The following is a 16,427-nucleotide window of genomic DNA, read 5'->3' on the forward strand; positions in this document are numbered from 1 at the left end:
CTGACAAATTTACTTAAACGATGTAGATATTTCAGTAACTATGCTGTAACGTTAGAAGATGTTCTAACGTGAAAAAACTGTCTCGTAACTGTCAGTACTTTTTTTTAAGATTAAGCTCTTCTGCTTAAGCACTGTCCATTACAGTGTATTTGCTCTACACAGCAAAATCATAAAAATGCCAGTTGTAACAGACATCTGGAAATCATCTAGTGCAACTCCCAAGGGATGCAGGGGAAGCAATATAGGAGAAGCTATAACCAATACAAGACCAGCTCAGCCACTGATTTTCTAGCCAAGTCTTGAAAACCTTGAGGGACTGAGATTCCGGTCACTCTGTTCCAGGGCTGTGCTACCCTCCTGGTGGAAAAGTCTTTCCTATCACACGTTGTGGATCTCCCAAGCTCAAACTGCAGGCAATTTCACCTGGTTTTATGATGCTCCACTGCTGAGAAATTTTGCTTCCATGACCACGGTAACTCCTCTTGAAGTAGCTGGAAGTCACTTTCGGATTAGTTCTTCACCACCTTTTCTCAAGACTAAACCTGTCCAGTCCCTCAACCTCTCCTTGTGCTCAGGGCACCTAGACACTTTGTTAGCCATTAGCAGGTCCCTATCCACTTGCTAAATAAATGCATTTGTAAATATATCCCTCTTAAAATGAGGGTCCCCAGGACTGCACACTGTATTCCAGGTAAACATCGTTTCAACCCAAAAATACATTTTCAATTTTGATCATTTTTGCAGTGGAAGTAATAATTACCTCTACTAATTAATCTGAAATCAACAGTAAGTTTCTGAATAAAATTACTGTGCAATATGCAAATGAAATGAAGGAAACGAAAAAATTGCCCGAAGTAGAGGGGACTTGTGAAAATGTGTCATAAAATGTGTTGTAGCAGTCCAGATGCCTCACCCAGAACACCAGGCTGGCCTGAGTCCTCACTCCTCAGATGATTTTAGCTCATGCCTCCCTGGAAATTCTCTGTGTGTTTGGGACCATCATTTTTTCTTCAGTTTTTCTTCAGCTAGAATTGAGGCTTTTAGGCTTAACTATCTTTCAGGGTACGGGCCTGGTTTTGGAAGTGAGTATCTGTTTCATGGTGATTATAGTATCCTGAGCTGTAATCTAAAATTAAAATTTTCAACAAAATAATATAGTACTTGGTACTATAATATAGGTTTATAGTCAGACATGACATGACATTTGTACCCTTTTCTGCATTGCATGTTTTGTAAATAAAGACACTTGGTTAATGCCACATAAAATATCACTGTGCACAAATGTGAATGGTTGAACGTAATGGTTCATAGAAGATGATAATGCACATTGTCATCTTAAGAGAAAGTCAAATTTGTCTGTATTTGATGGGAGAAAGAATGAGAACATGCTGGAAACAAAAAAGAGGAGACAGCTATATGTGTTTACCATAAGAAGGCATTGATGGAGAAAGCTATTTGCTTCAAAAGGAGCTTTTTTTATAAACGAGGAGAAAACACAGACTTAAAAAATGCTTGTTAATATCTGCCCACACGTTTTGGGTAGTAGATCATGGAGGAATAGTTATTTAATATACCCAGAGGAGGCTCCAAGAAATAAGTCATATAGCAGACAAGATCAAGGAGTAAAACCTCAGAGTCTAGTTAATTTTGCCAGTCCTGTTGAAACATTTCCATATGACTGCAGTGACAACAACTTTACCATAAAACATCATGCTTATACCACCATTAATTTGTGCAATCAGCTGGCTAAAGGATACTTATTTATAGTCTTTTGTTAGACATGAGGAACCTTAAGTTACTAGCTTTTACAAAGAAGTCCTTAGTTGTGTCCTTAAGGACTGCACATACCTGTACATGAAAAGTTTTAAAAGTCATGGAGAATTCTTAGATTAACTGGGGATTTCATATTCCTGTAGGGGTGATCAACAAGATGAAAAATTGAGTTCTTAAAACAACAGATATTGTTATAACAGATATTTGCAATAACATCTCTCCCATTACTTCATCCCACCTAGCTCCTATAGAATTTCCATGCAAAGAATTTGCCCAATAAATTATATTTCCCTGATAAATCATAATTTCCCCATAATTTCCTTTTTTTTTTCCTTTCTTATCCAAATTTATTCTCAAAATAAATGTTTATTTTTAGCAATCATCACTGTTTCAGCAAGGGATAAGGGTTAAGACTCTCTGGTCTCTGCCGTACAGATTCTGGTGGAACATCCTATTCAATAGTGTGTTACTGTGCCATGAACCTTGCCTTCCAGAGACTGCAGGAAGATGTGGCTTGAAATGGGACAGATAATAGAGTTTTTCTGCATTGTTTCTGACCTGTTTTATGTGCCCATGGAGCTGTTGGCAATTGCTTAAAATCAGCCTGAAATATGTATTAAAGAATTATTTTTGTAAGGCACAATAGTAATAGTCTGCGTTAGGCTACTCTGAAACTTTCTTAGGCATTTGATCTTTCTATTTTCCCACAGTCTGCTAAATATGTTTGTGTTACATACAGAAATTGAAAAGAAGATGCATTTTTGCTTTACTACATGCTTTTTAAATAAGCCTTTTGTCCCTCTGAAGTGGGAATGAATCGAGCAGAATAAAAAATACTCGTATGATGAAAATTTGATGAATCTTCAAGACCTAATTAAGTGACGGAGGATGTGAATCTTTTTACCAGTTTTCTCACAAGGAAGAACTATGGAGAAAGATGGAATATTTTAATAGCCACAGCTAAAATAAGATAAAAATTAATGTTATATATTTGTGAACACCAATATGCTATTGAGTCCCACATTTCATTTAAGAATTTATTAATTTCATGATACTTTTAAATTTTCTATGTGTAGTTGGCGTGTTTATTGTGAATAACTAAAAGCTATCAACTAATTGCTTCCAATGGTAATATGATTTAAAAAAAAAGAACATATAAACAGAAAAAATAATGTGTAAATAAAAGCAAATGTAAAAAGAAATGTGTAGGGAAAAAAGTATTAAATTAAGACATTTTCACTAGTCAAATACAGCATTAATGAAAGAAGAAATATATAAATGCAGTATGAAAACTGCATGAGATTCTTGTAGTTTGCAGTCCTATTACTTGTTCATTCTTATAGTTGTCAGAAAATACTATTTGAGTGACCTGTAACATTAACTATGATGTTAGCTGACTGGGCCTCTGAGCTGATTTCATTCCCCAAACTATGATTTTATCACAGTTGCCTTTGAAATACCTTTGAACAGTGTCTCTTTGGAATAAAGAGGAGCATTCAAACCTCTTCCCCTTCATAACCATGACATAGGGGCATACTGGAAGATCTAAAAAATATCTTTTATTTGTTGCAGAGGACCACCTAAAACAGAAATTGTACAAGAAAATGAGGAAATGCAGCATCACAAATGGCTGAATCTGCACTCAGATTGGAAGAATAAAAATGCATCCACTTTACATGCACTTCTAGTGAATGGGTAAGGAACAGTTAAATGAGGTCTTATTTCTTTTTTTTTCCCCTGAGGTATCTGCATATAAATCTCAGGATATACTCATGTGACTTGTTAAGATGCATTCTATGATGATTTTAGTTTTTATTAGAACTGTAGTCTCTACAGTTACATATAGATAATACATACAGATAATACGCATTTGGTCCCTTCCCAGAGGCCAGGAGCTGGGAAGTGCTCCCGAGTTCCACAGTCTGGGTATATTCATCTGGATCAGCTTCAGCCTGTAAAATCTCCGCTAGAAACTTGCCAAAAACTAACAAATAAACCAGTATTTTCATAGGAGTTTGATGAGCGAGTTTGTCAGACACTGTGCAGAGAACAGCTTTGGGCTATTTGGTCACAAGTCAAAGCAATTGCTAGGTAAGGGAATAATTCCCATGAGTGTGGCTACTCTCAGTTATAGTCTGCATTTTTTCTTAATGCAGTGTAAGTGCTCCTCAGAGCTGTGCACAATCAAATACCCTTTTTGAAACTGGCCGTGAGTATCCAAGAATGTAATTTTATGGGCAGTGTTTTCAGGCCAAGGAGGGTTGGAGTAGACTGATTTGGGCAGGATTTGAAAGGATTGTCTGGAATGCCGGGGCCAAAACACGGCCCAGGCCTGGGTCCTTGCCCCGAGCTGGTGAGCTTGTTGGTAGGCTGTGTTGTGCCCACATCGGGACGTACTTAAATGCAATGCAGCCTCTTTTAAAGTAGTTACAACTGTGGCAATGCGGCCTGCCTACTGGAGTTCCAGCCTTCAGAGAATTACCTGGGGAACAGCTACTCCATACTCAGCCCTGCATCTGCTTCAGAAAAACACCTACGAGCTGGGAATGAATAAAAAGTGGAAATGGTGGTGGTGGAAGTAAAACTGCAGACAGATAGTTGAGCCACGGTGGTCTCTCTTTCGACATGGATATGCTTCCTTTAACAAAGATTTCGTTCCTTCCCACTGGAACACTTCCAAGAGAAAGATTGCTTTCTAATGTCTTTATGCCTTTGCAAGCTTCCTGAGTTTTCATCAAAGTACCTCAACTTTTAGGGAGAACATTTTCATCAAAAATGTTCCAAACACTCTCTTCTTCAGTGATAAAGAAGAGAAGAGCAGCAATCTCTGGGGCTTCAGGTGCCATAAATTAAGAATCGACTGAAGGTCCGTCTCAGCTGACCTCAGAGCTGGATCAGTGCCCAAAGAAGGGGGTAGTCTGCAAAATATGTAGCACCCAGTCATGAAGTGCATTAAAAAGCTGAACTAATAGTTTGAATTGTCTTCAGGCAGCCACTGGGAGATGTTGATGTTAATGATGTAAGAAAGTCTTTGTGTTTCTTTGCACAGTTTGGGGGTATTTTACAGCTTATTTTGACAGCAGCTATAGTATGTGTGCTGATATGCAAATTACCAAAAATTGCATCAACTAATTGAGATTTCCATGATGTTGTTTCAATATTTAGACAGATATGTCAAAGCAACAGTAAAGTGTCTCTTCTCTGCACTAAAGAAGGTAAGAGAAACATACATTTCTGGCAAACCAGGCAAAGCAAATTTAGCAAATAGCTTCTTGAGACATGTTTTGCAAGATGTGTTTAAATATGCTTTAAAAAATGCAGATGCTTAATGTAGATTGATTCTCAATTTTTACTAGACCTCTGCAACTTCCATTATTGAAATGCTTTTTTTTTTGTAACGTATTTAGTTTCACTTTTTTTTCTCTCTCTTTTGCAGTAGCCTAGTCCTGCTTTCGCTCCCACAAAAGTATTTGGTCCACAATCAGGTTTCAGAAATTCATTCTGTAGAAACTCCCCTGTTGCCAAAAATATTCTTTACTACTGGAGTGATTAGCAGGACATTTACCTGCAGGTTTAAGCTGTGATCTGTTTGTATCTGTGAATCTCAGAGGAACCTAAAGGAGGAAGCTACAGACAAACTTGTGGGCACAGCAGCCTGTATAAATTTAAGTGCTTTTAAAGTACAGAAATTCTTGATCTTGAATTATTTTCTATAAACAAGGATAGCACTGCTGAAAAAAACACTTAAAATGTAAATTAGATCAAAATTGGGAAGAATAATCACAAAGTGAGGCCTAAATTTGGTAAACTCATTGAAATATTTACTCCTACTAGGGAAAAGAGAAAAATTCATAGAAGGCTGTTAAAGGTGCTCTTAACATTTGTGACACATATGTCAGTACTCTTATAACCACATGCCCTCTGAAGTTACCTAAGGGAACACAGTAAGAATTAGGGATTACAAGTCACCATTGCTCCAATTTATTTCTTCCCCACTAAACTCCCACATGTACAATAGCAGGAATCCACCATTGGGAGGCTAATTGCAGAAACTGGTGGTTCATTCTTTCTGTAAAACAGCCTGAGTATAAATAATAGGATAATATTTATCTTCAGACTGAGGATAAATAATAGCTGTTGCTTTACAAATCCAGAATATAAAATAAACCGAAAGTGAAGGGCTAAGTATATTTAAAATAGTAATTCTGTGGCAGATAGCACTCTGATACAATTCCTAAGGGGCAGCAGCATGTAAAGCAGAATGTGTAGAGTATCCTCAAATCTCCAGATATTTTCACTTGGTGACTTCCATGAATAAAGCAAGCTTTGTGTCCAGCAGATAAGTAACCAGTGTTATATTTGGCTGAGACCTGGTCTTAAGCAAAGTCTTGATTAAGTTGAGCTAATTTTGCAGAGGCAGCTCTTATGGGCAGTGCAACGTGGCCCAAGCATGTTGGTAGCAGCACAACAAAGGAAAACCAAGAAGCTTCCTGGAGGGTGTGTAGAGAGAGAAGGGGAAGGAGGCCAACTTCATATTCAAATTTGACTAGGCCTAGCCATCAAAATTAATCTCAGGAGAGCAAATCCTTTGATGTGAAGGAAGGACTGAAATGCTTGAATGCATTGGATGTTAATGTGTGATCACTGATGATTTTGTTGTGTTATTCAGTGTCACTTAATGACTGTGTCAGTAATGTTCTGTGCCCAGGGGTCTGCAGCACCTCCTGGACGCTCTGTGTCCATAGTAGCAAACAAATCTGTGTCTGTTGCTCACTAGACTGTGGCCGTCGCCCGGCTGCCCGCATGACCAAGAGGATCCTCGGTGGCCGGACCAGCCGCCCGGGCCGATGGCCGTGGCAGTGCTCCCTGCAGAGCGAGCCCAGCGGACACATCTGCGGCTGCGTTCTCATCGCAAAGAGATGGGTCTTGACAGTAGCGCATTGCTTCGAAGGGTGAGACGGGCCAGGATGGTGTTACTGTTTGCCAACAAAATGTTATAATTCACCCATGGAAGTTACCTCCCTCCTCCACCAAGCGCACAGGTGGAAGGTGACGGCAGGTGACAGAGGCCTGGTTTGGGAGACCAAAAAGCAAAGTGAATAGTATAAAACAGCATCAGCTGAGATTCTGGCGTGCTTCATTGCTGGTGCCTCCTGCTAATGAAGGCAGAAGCAGCAGATTTGACTTTCAGCAGAAAATTCATAAAAAAATGTGCAGAACACTAATCCTCTCTAATCCTCATGCAAATGCCATAGATTAAAGAAAATAATCTGGGAGTCAGCATAGAAATGGCCCTGGACAAGAGGCTGTGGTCATTATTGAAAATGAGGATTGGCTCACAGGGTAACTGGTATATTGAAGTACTCTGTCTTTTCACAGAATCACATAATCACAGAATGGTTAAGGTTGGAAGGGACATGACCTCAGGCTAGGATCCCATTGGCCTTCTTGGCCATGAGGGCACATTTCTGACTCATGGTTAACTTGCTGTCAACCAGGACTCCCAAATCCCTCTCCATGGAGCTGCTTTCCAGCAGGTCAACCCCCTAATCTGTATTGGTGCCTGGGGTTATTCCTGCCCAAGTGCAGGACCCTGCAGTTGTCCTTGTTGAACCTCATGAGGTTCTTCTCTCCCCAGCTCTCCAACCTGTCTAGGTCCCTCTGAATGGCAGCACAGCCCTCTGGAGTGTTGGCCACTCCTCCCAGTTTTGTATCATTGGCAAACTTGCTGAGGGTGCACTCAGTGTCCTCGTCCAAGTCATTGATGAACAAGTGGAACAGTACCAGGATCAGTACTGACCCCCGTGGGACACCACTGGCCACAGGCCTTTAACCGGACTCGGCCCCATTTATCACCACCCTCTGGGCTCTGCCATCTAGCCAGTCCTTAATCCACTTCACTATCCACTCATCCAGGCTGCACTTCTGGAGCTTTGCCATGAGGATGTTATGGGAAACTGTGTTGAAAGCCATGCTGAAATCAAGGTAGACAACATCCACGGCTCTCCCATCGTCCATCCAGCCAGTCAGCTCATTGTAGAAGACTATCAGGTTCGTCAAGCACGACTTCCCCTTGGTGAATCCACGCTGACTACTCCTGATCACCTTCTTTTCCTTGATGTACCTAGAGGTGGTCTCTAGGATGAGCTGCTCTGTCACCTTTCCAGGGACAGGGCTGAGGCTGACGGGCCTGTAGTTTCCCGGCTCCTCCCTCTTGCCCTTTTTGAAGATCAGATAGACCTTGACTTTCTTCCGGTTCTCCGGCACCTCCCCTGCCCTCTATGACCTCTCGAAGATGATGGAGAGCGGCTGAGCAATAATCTCTGCCAGTTCCCTTAGTACCCCAAATAAAAATACAAACAGTAGCATTTTATTTATCAAATTTGAGGTCTGGCATAAGGACTCTCCTAAAAAGAACCTCTTCTTTCTAATGTGTTTTTAAGTAGGGCTAAACAGTTTCTGGACTATTTATTTACTTTTGAGAAGAATTTCTTCTTCTAAATTAATCCTTTAAATTAAAGGATGGGATTTAGAGATGGTCATAAGTATTGGACTGCTACTGAATTTAATGTGTAAGAGATTTCTCTCATTACTGGAAAACAAAGAAAGCTCTCAGTGATGTAAAATAAACATTCCCCCATTCTATCAAATGCAACAAGATGCTACTGTGCTTTGGAACTCTTCATTTACCCCTGATATAGGGCTACCTAATATCAAAGTTAGCTTAGAGTATAATAACAGGTGAACCATGAGGCAGCAATGTGTCCTCACAGCCAAGAAGGCCAATGGGATCCTGGCCTGCATCAGGAGAAGCATTGCCAGCATTGCCAGTGTTATCGAGGGAGGGGATCCTGCCCCTATACTCAAGCTCTGGTGAGGCCACAACTGTGTGCAATTCTGGGTTCCCCAGGACAAGAAGGACATTGAGCTTGTAGAGAGGGTGCAGGGTAGAGCAACAAAGAAAGGGACTGGAGCATCTATCTTATGAGGAAAGACTAAGCGAGCTGGGCCTGTTTAGTCTGGAGAAGAGAAGACTGTGAGGGGATCTGATCAACATGCAACATGTTCAAGTACCAACAAGTAAGTACCTGTAGGGAGGATGGGGCCAGGCTCTTCTTCATGGTGGCTGGTGACAGGACAAAGGGTAATGGGTACAAGTTGAAACACAAGAAGTTCCATCTCCATATGAGGAAGAACTTCCTTCCTGTGAGGGTGACAGAGCCCTGGAACAGGCTGCCCAGAGAGTTGTGGAGTCTCCTTCTCTGGAGATCTTCCAAACCCACCTGGATGCCATCCTGTGCCATGTGCTCCAGGTGTCCCTGCTGGAGCAGGGGGGTTGGACTAGATGATCTCTAGGGGTCCCTTCCAACCTCAACTATTCTGTGATTCAGTGATTCTGTGGTCTCTTCTGAGATATCTTAGAGCTCTCTCTTATTTATTCTAAAAGCCCTACAGAAGAAAGAGACAAAAAGTTGTTTAAATGCTAAGGTGTCCTGATTGATCTTAAATTGATTGAGGAGTTATATGAACTTTTCTTCTGCCTCTCTGATGGGACTGAGGCTCTGTGCCTTGTGCCTTTACACTGTTTAGTAGTATAGTTTCTTATATAAATAGCAAGCTCATTCATGGTCTGATGTTGATATCATAGCAACACACAGAGTACATTACTATCATAATGCATTACACGCTTCCTTTTTAAACTACTGTATTTTTGTGACACAAAATATTCCAAAATCTACCACAGCAAGTTGGAACAACAGTTAGAAATATTTCCTAAGTGCTGTGGTGCATTAGATGAAGCTATTTTGTGTAGTTCGGGATTTAAAACATCAGGGCCAGGCATCATTAATTTAGCACAAGAAACTGAGATTGGCCATAAATACTTGTAGAGGTTAGAAATGAAAAAAAAAAAAACCCTACATCAAGCATGGACACCATGGCTAAATCCATGTTTTGTCCCAAGTAGCTTGAAGTGCTTTGCATAAAAACATCCAAGACACTAAGTTATTTTTCTTCACTGCATGATAATATATTCCAGCTGTGCCTTCTCATTGCTCAGAGCAATGCTTTTTCATAATGTTAAGAAACATGATAGCATATGAATATTCTTAGTAGAATATTCATAATAATGCTGAAACATTATGGAAAAAAATGTTCACAGACTGAGTATAATAGTAAAGAGATCATTGTTGAATTTTCATGCAACTTTTAAATTGAAATAGCTCTTTTTAGCAACCAAAACTCATCACAAGTTATAGAACCTACAGTTCTGTTGACTGCTTTGAAAAAAGCTGAATTTTTGGCTACTTTGATTTATCCTGCTTTTATTAAGCATCAGTGTCTGCAAAGGTGCTTGATCGCACTAACTGTCTCCCATTAATTGTGAAAATGCCGAGGGTTTTCTTGAGGGTTTTTATAATCACAGACTAATTAGAAACCCGTGACTTCTTACCACCAGTTATGATCAAGCGATGACACCCTCAGAGCCTTTCATGAAGCCCATGTTTTTCTCACATGTCTCAACTGGTGCTAATTCAGTCTTCCCACTTGAACCATAGCCATCATTTTTTTATATTCATTTTTTTAAAAAAAAGAAGAAGAAAAAAAGCTTAAACAATTGTGTGGAAGAGTCAAAGTAACCTTTGATCTTAGGCATAGTGTGCTTGGCACAGGCTGGGTGCCCAATAAATAAGAAGGGACTTTTTCCAGGGCTATCAAAAAAGACTTAATTTCCATAATTAAATTGCTTCTTTGAGATTTATTTGGGACTTCAGCTTGAGTTACTGCTGTTAGCAGCATGTTACTGAACAGTAACGCAGCCCCCTGGGAACTTTGTACGTGTTCCCTGGTGAGCAAGGGAGCACCCAGGACTGGGGCAGGATCCACAGGGTGATGCTGAGAACCCCTGGCATTTCATACAGCAAGTAGGTGCTAACATCCCTGTGAAGGAGCTGAGCTTGAATTCATTTGGGAGCAAGCAGGAAGGGAAAGAAAATCTCTTGGTGCTCAGATGATATATGTGATGCCTAAAGTATTGTTTTTTTCTTGTAATTTTTATATGTGCAATATTTTGTGAAGTGCAATGTGCAGAAGACAAAAATTCTCAGTTACGTCTTGCTTGAAATTTCCCATTTTCTATTTTTTAAACAAAGGAGAGAAAATGCAGCTGTTTGGAAAGTAGTGCTGGGTATAAGCAACCTGGACCACCCTTCAGCCTTCATGCAGACGCGGCTCGTGAAGACCATCATCCTGCACCCTCGCTACAACCGCGCGGTCGTAGACTACGACATCAGCATCGTGGAGCTGCACGACGACATCAACGAGACGAGTTACGTGCGGCCGGTCTGCTTGCCCAGCAAGGAGCAGCTGGTCCAGCCGGACACCTACTGCTACATCACAGGCTGGGGACACATGGGCAACAAAAGTAAGGGGAGTGATCTGGGGGGGCTTGGAAGTCCTACTGACTTAATCACCTACGTGGTGCCAGTACAAAGCTATGCCCGCTGATATTGTTTCTGGATCTTATTGAATACTAAGGGATGTACTTACAAAGGCTTCTAGCTATGACTAAAGCCTTTTTATTTATTTATTTAAAAACAGTAAATTTAGGCTCCTATATTCACATTTAGCTAAGTGGTTTGATTTTTTTCAAAAACGATGAGGGCCTAGCAACTCCCACCAGGAAAGCCACCTGACACGATTATCACTTTGCTCATTTAGGCTGTGTTCAGCACTGTATTGAGAAGGTATCAGATCGCCAGTGGGAGAACAAGTCTTCGTTTGGTGAAGGCAGAAGGCAGTGGCTCAAGGCACTGACTGTCTTGGCGTATAGGTTAAATGGAGTGATATTCCTAAGCCAAGGCTCTGTGCCATGCCTTGGGCTTGTGACACAGTTCATTCCATCCAGGCTTAAAAGTGCTGTTTTTCTTTCACTGAGCAGAAATGTTACTGTGTTTTTTTTGTTCTGTAGCCACTGCAGTCGTTGAGTCCCAAGACAGTAATAATTTATGCAAAACTTTGCTGTGACAGAATGAGCCTGTATACATCACACGCAAAATATCCTGGCTCTGTTGCATTCTGCCCAATGTGCTTCTCTCGGCTCTGTTATAGTAATTACTAGAGAAAGAAATCTGCCCTTCAGAATTGCTTCAGATGGCATTTCACAACTACCTGTCAACTCATACCTGTGGCAATAGTGAACAAATTATTCCATTTATAACTGAAAATCATGTTCTGTATTCCTGAACACAGAATTAAGTTGTGTCTGTGAGAGACAGTCTGCTTATTAGCAGCTCTGCCCATCTAAAACTAGCTTTGAGGTATTGGCAGGACCAATAAATACTTTTGTGCCACTGCTCCCTGGGAATAGCGCTTTGCTCTCTAATGTGGTGTGGCAATTCGTTTTTTTTTGTGTTATAAAGCAGCAAAAAAATCATCACACCTACATAAGGTCTAGTACTTCATGCACTGGGATTAACAGCTTCCCTTTCGATTTGAGCTAGGTCAGCTGCTTACAGTACAAAGAAGCCCTTTACAAGCTCCTGGATGCTCTAAGATAATTTCAGTGCTTTCAAATCCTGATTCCCTCATAGAGTCTCCAAGTCAAACTTGCAGTAACTCAAGTAACTCTGTTTTTTAGTGCCTTTTAAGCTCCAAGAAGGAGAAGTTCGCATCATTTCCCTGGAGCAGTGCCAGTCGTACTTTGACATGAAGACCATCACCAGCAGGATGCTGTGTGCTGGCTATGAGTCTGGCACTGTGGACTCCTGCATGGTAGGACACTCGCTCAGAAGCAACTTGCACCAACAATTGCTTTAGAAATCTGAGGTAGAACAGGACTCAGTAGCTGTAGCTACTTCATCTACTGCAGGGTCAACTTACGTGTTTTAAGCAAATATCTGTTATTATTGATGTAGTTCAGTTTATGAATGTGAAATGCAGCTTGAAAACTGTAAGGTTCATATGTATTAATTAATTATTAAATTACCTTTTTTTTCACTAGTGTGAGCCTTGCACAGGTACATTTTTGTACAAATATAACGGAATAAATACAGCTGTGTGTTACACTGCTGCGTAGTCTAGCTGAGCTGCCAGTGTTTACAGCCGAGTTGCTTATGAAAAGCAAACCTCTCTAGAAGTCCAGACATAGCTCTGACCATGCCCCTTGGCTACACGCAGCCCCTACAGCCTGTTCTTGCTCTCCCATTGCAGGGTGACAGCGGAGGACCGCTTGTGTGTGAACAACCTGCAGGGCGCTGGACTCTGTTTGGTTTAACATCTTGGGGCTCCGTCTGCTTTTCCAAGGTTTTGGGACCTGGAGTTTACAGCAACGTGTCACATTTTATTGAATGGATCGAAAGACAAATATACATCCACACCTTTCTGCTAAACTAGCTCCAGATGGCTAAGCAAAAGGGAAAAGGAGTCAGCGCTTCAACCCTGAAGACTCTGCAGTCAAGAAGCTCTAGGAAAAGGAGTTTCAGGCTGTTACCTGTTCTTGCTGCAGGGCTCTGGACTATGCAGCAGTGGTAACGGCAAATCCTCCTGCTGGTGAACGGACTTTGGGGCAGAACCAATTACCCTTTTGACTTTTCTTTTAGCTGGGTTCTGTTGCTCTTCCAAACACAACAGAAGGTTTAAAAGAGGAGGGCTCAGACACGTTCCACCTTTCAGTTACTCAAACTAAGTAGTCGCACAGACTAGTAAAACCATAAAATAACCTATTTTAATACTGTTGCATTAGTAGCATGTGCAGTCTCACTCGGTGGTTGTCACGAGGAGCGATGTGGGTGCGTTCGAGGGACGCTGACCGGCCCCTTAGTGACAGCCGCGCTCCGGGGGCTGCAGGGCAGCCCTGCAGTGGAGGCTCTGTGGGGCTGGCCGAGCACCCTGTGGCGCAGGGCGCCCAGCGCCAGACCCAGGCCTCGGCGGTGCCGTGGGCACGTGAGCTAACGCAGCCGCTGTCAGGGGGCTCGTGAGCAGGGAGCTGCTCCTCACCCCGTGCTCTGCCTCCCTTCCCGGCGCCTGTGGTGCCCCCGGGGCTGGCCGAGCTCGTCCTGCAGCAGCTCCGAGGCCTGGACTGCTCAGACCAGGTTTCTGAGACCTCCACGTTTCGCCGTGTCTAAAACGCCCACGTTTATCAATCCTATGCCCTCGTGGCAGTTTTTTTTTTGTAAACCATTTTTTCCATATTTGATTCAACCTACAAAATGTGCATTGACAATCTCTAACCTTCTAGAAACAAAACAGCATTGCTAAAGCCACTCCAGCTTTTTCTTTTTCTCCCACCAGAGATACTTTGGGCTGGTTTTTTTTTCCAAGTATCTTGCACTGGAAGTTTCATTTTGCTTGGCAAGATTAAACACTCAGATCATAAGAAAAAAAAAACAAAAAGGTAAACCTGAATGACAGAAGACTTGGCTCTACTAGGTTCTTCTCAAATTAATATTACAAATGTTAATTAAAATACAATAGCCCTAGAGCTGCAGTCAAATGCTCGGCAGCCCGCTGGACAAGGCAGCACTCCCCAAAAGAGCCCAAAGCTGAAAGGGACCACACCAGAGTCCGGCCTCTTTTTGGTGCCCAAGGGGAGCCGTTTCTTACCGACTGCTGGAGGTGACTTTCTGCACCCTGCTGTTGTGTGGGAACCGGCCTCAGGAAACTGAGAGTTATTAAATCAATTTCACCGGCGGGCAGAACATCTCTAACGTGTGCATTTTCAGTGCTGTGCCTTGTACCCTGTGACTCCAGCCTCAAACACAGAGCAAAGCTGCCCTCCCTGCTGCTCCGGCACAGCGGCAGGGCCTGCTCGGCACCGCGGCTGCCCCGCGTGGAAACGTGCGCCGAGGCGGCCGCGCACGGACGTTCCTGGTCCTACTGCTCACGTCACCGTGGCTTGGCGTTGTTGTGGATCCTAGTGCTTGGTTGGGCTTCGAGACGTTAGCAGACGGCCTTACCTCTTACGGTCCCTATCTCCTCCGTTAGCACGCCTGATGTTAGACATACACAGTGCTCTGCAGAGCAATATTAATAAATATTCAGTATTTATGCTATGGGTTCTGAAACTCTATTTAAGTGGCTATTGTATCACTGTTTCATACTCACAAAGAAACCCCAGTGCCTTTTTTTTTTTTTTTTTTTTTTTTGTATCAAGGGATTTGCTTTCTCCCTCGCATACAAATGCTCTTCTCCCAGCTGCATTGGAGAGTGCAGCTGTAACACGTTTTTCCAGTGAGGGCTACTGATGCCTTTGCCTCCACTGTGCAGAGTAGCTAGACTGGGGGAAAAAAACACCTAGAAAGCACTGGAGAACATACAATCATTTCATGTAGATATAAGCACTACCAAATGGTCAGATGTAAAGTAATCCCACACTTTGAACAATTGGGTTTGGCTGCCACCCATTTCCAAGCTGGCTCTCCCAAGAAACAAGGGAGGATCCTGCTTAAAACCATCATTCAGCCCCCTTCTAAGGAGTGTTTAAAGGAGTTACAGACCGAGCCCCATCCCATCCTAAAAGGCTTTAGGAGGGAGCAGCAGGATTTTTCCGTTCCCACAATTTTGTCTGCCACAACATTCCATGTAAAGAGGAAATTTGTAGTTTTATAAATGTATTTTTATACTGCTTTCTTTTCTATATGTGCACATAAATTAGGCAAAACTCCTCCTCCCAGTGTACCAAGGCCCTCCCTGCGTGCTGCCGTGATGGTTATCATCAGATTCCCAGTTTCTCTTGCAATGTGCCCCAGCTGTAGCTCCAACGGGAGCTCCAGTCGAGCTGTGATTCTTTTTAGATGTATTAATAAAAATTTGCAATCATTTTCCAAGTAAGTCCTCTGTTGAAAATGTGTTTTTATTCTTTGTGGAGCTGATGACAAGATGAAGGTGTAAAGAGAGTAAGTGCAAAGTTTTAACTTTAGCAGCAATCCCTAAAAGTAGCCTTAAAATGGTGCCTGCAGCCCCTGCCCAGTACCAGCCCTAGTAGCACTGCAGTTTTTGTGGAGGTCCTGGCCCTACAGCCCCTGTGTAACTTGTAGTTTATCCCACACGTGGGCTTCCAGCTCAGCACACTGCCTAGCTGAACTATTCCTGCATTTACTTCAGCAGTGGCTCTTGGAGGCCTCACGACCACCGCCTCAGCACTGTGCTGCGGGGGGCGGGCAGGCCTGGGAAGCGAAGGCCGCGCCGGCGCGAGGGCAGGAAAGGAGCCTCAAGGGCACGAAGCCGGCGCCAGGGCCAACAGGCAGTGCCGCCGAGGTACCCTCGTGTGGATATTCTGACACCGCAGAGGAGTTCAAAGCTAGACTGTCTCAGCTACAGCTAGACTAGAAGCAAGAGGGCTACAGTCCAAAGAATGAAATGGTGGGAACCGCCCTCACTTGCCTCAGTAGTTACTACAGAGTGAAGAAAAGTCTGTTCGCTGTGGCCAGTGAGGTGAGGCAAGAGGTTTAGGGTGCAAAAGAAACACAAAAGTGAGACAAAAAAGATCCAAAGTGTTACCTTTGAAGGCAGGAGAGCTCTAGTTTGGCCTGCTTCTTTGGAGCTCTTTCCAACAGGAAACATTTGCCGGGAATGACACAGGTAGAGCTGAGGCTGCCTTGGGGCCGTGGAGCGGAGCAGGAGACGTCACTGTGTCCCAGCTGGTCTCTTCCTAC

At 42.7% G+C, this 16,427-nt stretch overlaps 1 protein-coding gene across 1 annotated transcript in view; it reads left to right on the plus strand.

Annotated features, from left to right (window-relative positions):
* Positions 1–13,172, plus strand: part of CORIN (corin, serine peptidase) — a 114,200-nt gene extending 101,028 nt beyond the window's left edge. Inside the window, exons 17-22 of the mRNA XM_088524720.1 lie at positions 3,346–3,468; positions 4,939–4,988; positions 6,551–6,725; positions 10,926–11,197; positions 12,413–12,546; positions 12,985–13,172. Coding sequence (XP_088380846.1) covers positions 3,346–3,468; positions 4,939–4,988; positions 6,551–6,725; positions 10,926–11,197; positions 12,413–12,546; positions 12,985–13,167 — 937 coding nt within the window. The 3' untranslated portion in view covers positions 13,168–13,172. The remainder of the gene's footprint in view (positions 1–3,345; positions 3,469–4,938; positions 4,989–6,550; positions 6,726–10,925; positions 11,198–12,412; positions 12,547–12,984) is intronic.
* Positions 13,173–16,427: the final 3,255 nt, after the last annotated feature.

This window comes from Tinamus guttatus, unplaced genomic scaffold (genome assembly GCF_059628265.1).
Source record: "Tinamus guttatus ecotype Peru unplaced genomic scaffold, ASM5962826v1 Tinamus_guttatus_pri_ptg000213l, whole genome shotgun sequence".
NCBI lineage: Eukaryota > Metazoa > Chordata > Aves > Tinamiformes > Tinamidae > Tinamus > Tinamus guttatus.